Here is a 9385-nt window from a genome sequence, read left to right on the forward strand (position 1 = left end):
AGCGAAATAGGAGCATGGGGAGACTTTTATGGACGATATTGATTAGTTGATTTCACAGAGATGAGCGTTGCTAACGACATATTTCCAAAAAATATTTTAACTTCCATGTTCATGTAGAGCATTATCTCATTATAAGCAATGAACCTAAATAAAAAAGTGTCTACAAGTTAAGTTTATTTTTCTTTCGTTTGAGAAAATCTCCGGCGGTAAAAAACAAGAAAAAAAGAGAGGAAAATCCCAACTATTTGTATGACAAACCCATATTAAATCATAAGGAGTTGATAAGTATTAGGGACACAAATTATACGATATATTAAAAATGAACAAACATAATGGCCCGTGCCGTTGGTACGGGTTAAGGGCTAGTATGTCTACGAAATTACAACAAAAAATTCAGAAATCTGGCATTATTTCCAACGTCTTTGATAAAAACGAAATTGTAAATTTTTTGTACTGTATTTTTGCTAGTCAATAAAATTAATTTTCCCATAAAAAAAGGTTAGGATATCCCATCCCCATTTCACACCAAGAGACCTAGAAAGAACGAATTGGTCATTAGGATTTGGATTGGGAACGACTGCGTGAAAAAAACTAAAGGCTAGGGCTCTCTAGATAAAACGTGAGTTCATTTTCCAGACGAAGAAGAAAGTTTCAAACTTATAGTGTCGACGGAAAGATTACAAATGGAGTTGAATATCGGTCAGAGTCTAACGAAAAATAAAGAGAACGGATATCTATGTAAGCTGCATCTGCATGATTAAGTGCTAACCATGCTAACAACCACCCACCGCCGCTACTCTATTAATAACGAACCTAAAGTTGGTACTTTAAGATGACTTTATTAGAAACTTCCTCCATGGCAATTTTCTCATTCGATTTGTAAAAACAAAACGAAGTGGAAAAGTAAAAACAAAAAACAAAGAAAAACTTAAACGACGAATCAACGGTTAAGATATCAACACTTTACTTTTTTTTTTGCGGAAAATGGATTATTTGTCCAAATATTTTTAAAACATGATTCAAATGGACGAGTAAAAATTAATATGGGTGAAATGGATAAAAAAAATGTAGCAAGGATGAAACTGTATTCATCCTGACTTAAACTTAAAATATAACGAGGATGAAACTGGATGTATCCTGTGTAGATTAAAAAATAATAAAAAATATTTGAAAATTGACAGGATGAAACTGTTTAATCCTGCCAATTGGCAGGATGTTCTTTTTTGTGTAACTATAACTAGAGGCAACGCGCTCTTAGCTTTATTGACCTACTGTTGGATCAATAGCTAGCAAATTTTAACACGTCTTTCTGTATGCATAACTCTAAGGGATAAAATACTATAGACAAAGTAAATTTGAAATTCGACTGTTTCTTATTCTTCTGCTCATTAAATGTTCAGAGTTGCTACTAGACTCGATGCACCAATGGTTTTGAAATTCGACTGTTTCTTATTCTTCTGCTCATTAAATGTTCAGAGTTGCTACTAGACTCGATGCACCAATGGTTAAATAGTGGCTGTAATGGTTTTTCCACGAAACACAATAAATCGAACTGTTTTTACTATTACTTGCGAGTTAGACTGTCAAACTCGCAAGAACGTAGACTAGAGGAGCCAGAATGGAAACTCTTTTTGTTAATACTTGTTTTAGAAAGTAATTTTGTGACTTAAAGTGATTACGGAATTGGGACCCGTCTTTGAAAACTGGGACTGAATGCAGAATACCTACTACATCTGAATGATTTTAAAAGTTGACCATGTTTCACGAGTCACCAATAATGTGTAACAGTCTTGCACATTTTTTCTTCGGACAGTTAAATGTGAATAGTCTAATTCCTATAATTCCATGCACTAATAAATTGAAGTGTATTAGGTGAACTGTCGATGCCAAACATTTCAAGCTTTCCCTCCCTATAAATATCTCTATCTACAACTCATTTTAATCACCACAACCTTCATCAATTAATCTTTATTACAATACTCTAACCGGAGCTTAGTAATTAAGAATGGCTTCTTCTTTTCCTTCCATGTTCGTAGTAATACTATCTCTTCTCCTTGTGTTCTTCTCTGGCAGTTCTCGTGCTCAACTATCCACTACTTACTACTCCAAAACTTGTCCTAATGTCCTTACTAAAGTGAAATCTGCCGTTCAGTCTGCAATATCAAAAGAAAAGCGAGCTGGCGCTGCGCTCCTTCGCTTACATTTCCATGACTGCTTTGTTAATGTGATTAATCTAAGATGTTTCTCTTATCTATACATGCATTTTCTTCATCATATTACATTTTTCTTTACATGCATGAAAATCTTATCCCTTATCAATGATTTCAACATGCGGAAACAATCATTCTTGTTTATTACATTTAGTATTGTGAAGTCAATATGATATCATTTTTCAATAAGCTACCGAGTACCTAGGTAATTGAAACCGCCTTTACCAAACATAATTAAATAAGCACTGAATGCATAAAGTCAGCAAAACTTTCGGTAGTACCATCTAGAAATATAATCTCTCTCTTAGATTTAGACGAGAAAAGTTGATTCCATAATGCATTTACAAGAGTTGAAAAAGCATGGTTTCATTGAGGCTGATATTGTTGTGCTAATTTTCTTGTAGGGATGTGATGGATCAGTATTACTTGACGACACTTCAAGTTTCACGGGTGAGAAGAACGCAAACCCTAATAAGAATTCTGCGAGAGGATTCGATGTGGTGGATGACATAAAAACAGAAGTTGAGAAAGCTTGCCCCGGGGTTGTTTCATGTGCTGATATCTTAGCCATTGCAGCTCGAGACTCCGTAACCATTGTATGTGAAAAAGAAAAAGAAAAAACTTAATAAATTGGTGCTTACATTTATTGATTCATATTATTTCTTAATTACGTTTTAACGTGTTTTTTTTTTTGTCATTATTGTTTCTGTAGCTTGGAGGACGTAGTTGGAATGTAAAACTTGGAAGACGAGATGCAACAACTGCTAGCCAGTCTGCTGCGAATAATGGAATTCCTCAACCAACTTCAAGCCTTAGTACTCTTATTTCAGACTTCTCAAATGTTGGTCTATCTACTAAAGACATGATTGCTTTATCTGGTATGCATCTATCAGCACTTAAGTAAACTTGCCATCCACCTATAGTTTCAGCATTTTCTTTCCATGACTTCGTTTACATGAATCCTATCTCATGCATGCAGGTGCACATACAATTGGACAAGCAAGGTGTACAAGTTTCAGAGCAAGAATATACAATGAAACAAACATAGATAGTTCATTCGCAACAACAAGGAAAAACAATTGTCCAAGTGGATCATCAGGAGATGATAACTTTGCACCTTTGGATGTCCAAACACCAACAACCTTCGACAATAATTATTTCAAAAATCTTGTTGACAAGAAAGGTATTCTTCATTCCGATCAAGTATTATTCGATGGTGGATCTACAGATTCACAAGTACGTACTTATAGTAACAATCCAAGCACATTTAGTGCTGATTTTGCCGCTGCTATGATTAAGATGGGTGATATTAGTCCACTTACTGGTTCTAATGGAGAGATTAGAAAGAATTGCAGGAAAGCTAATTAAATGACTATTAGAAATCTCTCTATTTTGAACCATTGGGTTTACGCAAAATATTTTCTTCTTCTTTCGAGCATAAATAATTGTGGATTGTATTAGTTGATTTTGTGGTTTTTATGTTTAATTTTGCTCTAAAATTCAAGAAAGTAATGAAAAGCTTGTGCGAAAGTCACGTTATAGTCATATGTTTAAGTGTCTTTGAATTAATTGTATTTTGAAATTCCTTTTTCTTTTTTTGTCTTTGCAGTCCTACTTCTAAGTGTCCATATGTTTCCTGCTTCTAAGAGCTTCTCCAATGAAATGTATAAAGAAAATAATCTTAATTCACATAGGATACACAACAACATTTATAAAAAAATCATTTCCAACTCATTGATGTGAGGATGATATGGTAAAAATAGATATCATGCGGGTGAAACTCTAGTTTTAGAAATTCACTTATATGATGTCTTCACAATTTTATTAAATAAAATCATCCAAAAATAAAATAGAAATAAATTTAATCTGTTGGATACCTATATATAAATAAGTAAAAGAAAGATATATAACTTTATGGAGATAAGAAAAAATGACATTGACTAAATACAACCTATACTTATGTTAAATGTAACCCCTTTTTTCAAGACTTAAATATTGTGTACTTATTTGATGTAGGTAACCGAAACCAATATTCACCATTTTCTCTAAATGAGAAAAGCTATATCGTTTAGCTTCAATGGAGTTTCCCCCAAAAACACTTCTTTAAAAAATCAAGATCATCAAAGAAGTTGAGCAAAGTAATCCGCATGAAAAAACGGAAAGAACAAAAAAAATTTCCAAGACCAAATCACTTATAAATTTATTATTTATTGTTAACCCAATCCTAGAGGTTAAATTTGATGAATTCTACATAGATATCTTGAAAGGAGAGGATCAATATCTTGATCGACACAAGAATTTAATTAGGAGACATAACCAATATGTTCTAATTATATTATGGGATTTATTATGAATTATTTCTTATCAAGGGTTTATAATAAGGATGTAAAGGATGAGTATGAAGTTGTTTGTTTTTTGGATTATTTGGTTTTTGGTACTTATATTTTGTCCAAAATTAGTATTTGGTCTAACATTTGTCCAACTTTGTGTTTGGTACTTGAAAATAACGTTGATTGGTTTTGACTGTTTTTGGTACTTGAAAATAACGTTGATTGGTTTTGACTGTTTTGACCAAACTTTAAATTATTTCATAAAATAAAAATAACTGAGTTTACAGATGTACTCCTAAATAAGCTTATGATCCGAAGACTTCTATAAAACTATTTAGCCTACGGGGGACCATGGCCCTTCAAAAAAATATGACCAGGAGCAAGCAAGAAATTCAAATCGTTTTGATTCATTTGATTAGCCGAAGCTAAAATAGCAGATTCGTAGAACGGAAAAACTGGAATACGTTCACACCGAAATTTTAACATAAAAGGTGAATGAAGATCTGCATCACAACTTGCACAGAAGGAAGCTGCATCATCTTTACATGTAACATAGGCTGGAGTTGATTCACAAAGAAACTCACACATCCAAACTCGTTACCAAAACCCAAAAACCCAAATTGTTTACCAAGTCAGCAAAATCCCAATAACCAAAACCCAGAAATCGAAAACACTAGTCGTAATTAAATTAAACTTTCAAACAGACACAATTTCAATCGACCAATTAAAACAGCAAATGTCAAGTTCAACCAATGCCCTCCAAAAAAAAAAAATTTAACCTCACTTTCAGTTCAACTACACTCAATCAAACATAACGAGATAGCATCAACCAGAACACAAATCAAAAACCGAGATTCAAGGGTGAAACAATTTAAGAAAACTTCCAAAAATTAATTTCTTCAATTCACTCAATCGTATAAACCTAATATCTAACTCTACATATGGAAAAGAAACCCTAAATCAAAAACCCCAAATTCTAATCCAATCAACATTTAATCCACTCCGTAAGGGGGAAGCGACTTAACTCTTAAGCTTCCGTGATTCATGTTTCTGTTTCTTGATTATCCAAGCGATCGAAAAAGAAAAAAAGAAATTCTAATCACAAAAACTTTTTAATTTTTGATTCAATGAATTTCTCATAAACCCATCAAGATCTTCTGAGATAGAAAATCTACCAAGGGTGAAATTTGTTGAATCAAAAATTAATAAGTTGAATTAGGGGTCTAAATTTATTGGTGGTGGTAGGGTTGTTTTACTGTGGGAAGTTAAATCTAGAAGAAGAAAGTCTTGTAGTGAATGTTCCAAAGAGGAAGGATAAAATACAAATTTGTATAATAGAGAACGGGAAATGGTGGTTTGAGTTTGGATTTGGGAACGAGAAAGTAAGAAGGTGGTTGCAGTGGTAAGCGAAAGAAAGACCTAAAAACTGATGGCGGTGGGTGGAAGTGATGGGGTTTAGAGAAGTTGAGACGATGGGTTATGTAAATGTAAGTGAGTTAGAAGGTTATGATGGTAACTTCGTCTCATTATATTATTTAATTTAATTAATTATTTAATTTGTTTAATTTATTTAATAATTTATAAACAAAATTCAGTATTTAAGGGAGTCAACCAAAATCAATGTTAATTCTAAGTACCAAACTCTAAATTGGATAAATGTTAGACCAAATATTAATATTGGACAAAATGTAAGTACCAAAAACCAAATAACCCTTGTTTTTTGATCAGATGTTTAAAATTGTAAACTATACAGACAAAGAAAATTCAAAGATTCATGTCTTCGGGGAAAAAAATAATAACGGTGAGTCTTAATTATCTATGTCAATAAGGTTTACAATATTTGTACTTCGAAAAGAAGGTTGCATTTAACTTTAATATAGGTCGTAGTTAGTCACTGTTAAAAATATTATTTTCTAATATTTAGGATTTCAAATCAAAAAGATGTCTTAAAAGTAATGTCACATATGAAACACATATATTTACAATTGGAGAAGCTATTCGTATCAGCATAGGCACTAGGCACCTCCTTATATATAATAAGAACCAATAAAATAGACAAAAAAGAAAATATGTGGTGATATTTTTTTCGCTTAAATCTGAAATTGATGAAATAGATACTATTGGTATTGTCCACTGTAGACTCTGGAGCACGATTTATAATTTACCATATCGGGCTATATGTACCTGTACCAGCAGGTAGAGACGCTATAAAAGTCTATATAGCTATACGACTTAGTATCATTAGGAGATAGAATAAAATAGACTCCTGAGTGATAGATAAGTTTTAGTCTTCACATACCTTTTGTTGATGAAGTTCATCCAAGCTCTCCTCAGTAGATCTTCGTCTTCAATCGAAGAATGACGTGAAGTCTAAAGTTCAACTACACATTCTATCCTAATCCGAGACATAGCTATAGATAGACTAGAAATCAAGACTTATAGTTTTGATCAACTAAACTTGACAAACAAGCTTGAGATAACAACGCTTGCGAGTTCGACTGAGCAATGCTCTAACAAATCTGACTAGTCAATCATAAGGGTCTAGCGAACATCATCCCAGACCAGTACATTATGTATCGATGGAAGAACACATAATCAAATTCGACTAGGACGATTAGGTTGGACCTAGAAAATTATGAATCTTGTTAAAATCAATGTCGTCTAGTCGATTAGGCTTGGCCTAGCCGATAGTGAATCTTATTTTTTAGTAATAAAGTATTTCTAAGTTGATTAGCTAGGACCTAGCAAATCGTGTCTCTTATATATTATTACAATTCGCCTAAATGTGGGTTCAAAGAAACATATTTACTAGTGAACATCAAAGATAATTTTTAAATATAAATTTATTTTATTTGGATCAATATTTAGAGTGTTTTTTCTCTTTTGAAAACAGGAAATTAGGGAATTCTAGAAACACATTGTGGTACAATATTTAATTAAACTTGCTTTCTCCTCTTTTTGTCATTTTATTTAATTAAAAGTTAAAGTTTTAACATATTTTAAAGTTTTAACCAAATGTTAATTGAGAGACCAAATCATTGTTGCCTACTCTTTTCTCTTTTAATCTCCTCTAGATATTTTGTATACTATCAAACAGATTAACTTAGGTTGTGTTGATTTAAGAAAAGAAAAACAATATTTATTTTATTAAAAGCTTTAAAACATTTTAAAGTTTTAACCAAATGTTAATTGAGAGACTAAATCATTGTTGCTTACTATTTTCTCTTTTAATCTCCTCTAGATGTTTTGTACACTGTCAAACAGATTAACTTACGTTGTGTTGATATTAAGAAAAGAAACCAATACCATGGAAGTAAAGAAAGAGTTTTCATTGAATTAAAATTTAAAATAGATTTTAGGCATTCCCTTTATATTATATTGAACCACAACATCATGGAGTTAGATAATTCAAAGAGCTTTTAAACATATAAATTTTACAAAAATCCGATGTACATTTCAAAAGATATTAAGTTTTAAGTTTTTTTGATGTATTCTTGAAATAATGGCATTTGTGTAAATATATAACATTTTATTTAATGTGCGTCTTTACCCTTTAGTTTTATTGAATTTTCATGACATAATAGAGCTTAGTTGATTAAATGAGGACAACTTGGTAATTTTTGGGGTCTCCTACCAAAATGATCTATTTTCTTTATATTATTGTATGCGAAAAAGAAGAAAAAAACTTAACAAATTGGTGCTTACATTTCTTGATTATTTCTTAGTTACATTTTAACATGTTTTATTTGTCATTATCTGTAGCTTGGAGAACGTAGCTGGAATGTAATATTTCGAAGACAAGATGCAACAACCGCTAGCCAGTCTTCTGCTAATGACAGAATTCATCAACCAACTTCAAGACTTAGCACTCTTATTTCAGATTTCTCAAATGTCGGTTTATCTATTAAAGACATGATTGCTCTATCTGGTATGTATCTATCAGTACTTAAGTAAATTTTTACACCACCTTATATATCTTCGGAATTTTCTTTCCATGACTTCGTTTATATGGATATTATCTCATGCATGCAGGCGCACATACAATTGGACAAGCAAGGTGTACAAGTTTCAGAGCAAGAATATACAATGTAACAAACATAGATAGTTCGTTCGCAACAACAAGGAAAAACAATTTCTCAAGCGGATCATCAGGAGATGATAACATTGCACCTTTAGATGTCCAAACACCAACAACCTTCGACAACAATTATTTCAAAAATCTTGTTGACAAGAAAGGTCTTCTTCATTCCAATCAAGTATTATTCGATGGTAGATCTACTGATTCACAAATACGTACTTATAATAACAACCCAAGTACATTTAGTGCTAATTTAGCCGCTTCTATGATTAAGATGGGTGATATCAGTCCCCTTACTGGTTCTAATAGAGATTAGAAAGAATTGCAGGAAAGCTGATTAAATGGCTATTAGAGATCTCTCTATTTTGAACCATCGGGTTTATGTCAAAATATTTTGTTCTTCTTTCGAGCACAAATAATTGCGGATTGTATTAGTTGATTTTGTGGTTATTATGTTTAATTTTCCTTTAAAATTTAACAAACTAATGAAAAGCTTGTGCGAAAGTCACGTTGTAGTCATATGTCTAAGTATCTTTGAATCAATTCTATTTTGAATGTTCCTTTTTCTTTTTTTTGTCTTTGGAGTCCTGTTTCTAAATGTCAATATGTTTCCTGCTTCTTAGAAAATAATCTTAATTCACAGAGGACACATAATCACATTTATAAAAAAATCATCTCCAACTGATTGATGTGAGGATGATATGGTAAAAATTAAATAGTATTAGACATCCTGTAGGTGAAACTCTAGTTTTAGACATTCACCTATT

General features: G+C 31.9%; 1 protein-coding gene and 1 pseudogene across 1 annotated transcript; both read left to right on the plus strand.

Moving 5' to 3' along the window:
* Positions 1-1926: 1926 nt before the first annotated feature.
* On the plus strand, positions 1927-3798 carry LOC113320569 (peroxidase P7-like). The gene is made up of 4 exons (XM_026568474.1): positions 1927-2224; positions 2615-2806; positions 2923-3088; positions 3190-3798. Exons 1-4 carry the CDS (start codon positions 2006-2008, stop codon positions 3576-3578), a joined length of 966 nt encoding a protein of 321 aa, XP_026424259.1. The 5' UTR covers positions 1927-2005; the 3' UTR covers positions 3579-3798.
* A 2190-nt stretch (positions 3799-5988) lies between these two features.
* LOC113324167 lies at positions 5989-8959 on the plus strand (annotated as a pseudogene).
* Positions 8960-9385: the final 426 nt, after the last annotated feature.

The sequence above is a fragment of the Papaver somniferum genome, chromosome 11 (genome assembly GCF_003573695.1).
Source record: "Papaver somniferum cultivar HN1 chromosome 11, ASM357369v1, whole genome shotgun sequence".
Classification (NCBI taxonomy): domain Eukaryota; kingdom Viridiplantae; phylum Streptophyta; class Magnoliopsida; order Ranunculales; family Papaveraceae; genus Papaver; species Papaver somniferum.

Excerpts from the sequence above, each read along its gene's own strand:
- LOC113320569 (XM_026568474.1), top strand. The coding sequence starts at position 2,006 with ATGGCTTCTTCTTTTCCTTCCATGTTCGTAGTAATACTATCTCTTCTC. Across the intron at positions 2,225-2,614 it reads TCCATGACTGCTTTGTTAAT|GGATGTGATGGATCAGTATT; the intron begins GTGATTAATCTA and ends ATTTTCTTGTAG. Across the intron at positions 3,089-3,189 it reads AGACATGATTGCTTTATCTG|GTGCACATACAATTGGACAA; the intron begins GTATGCATCTAT and ends TCATGCATGCAG.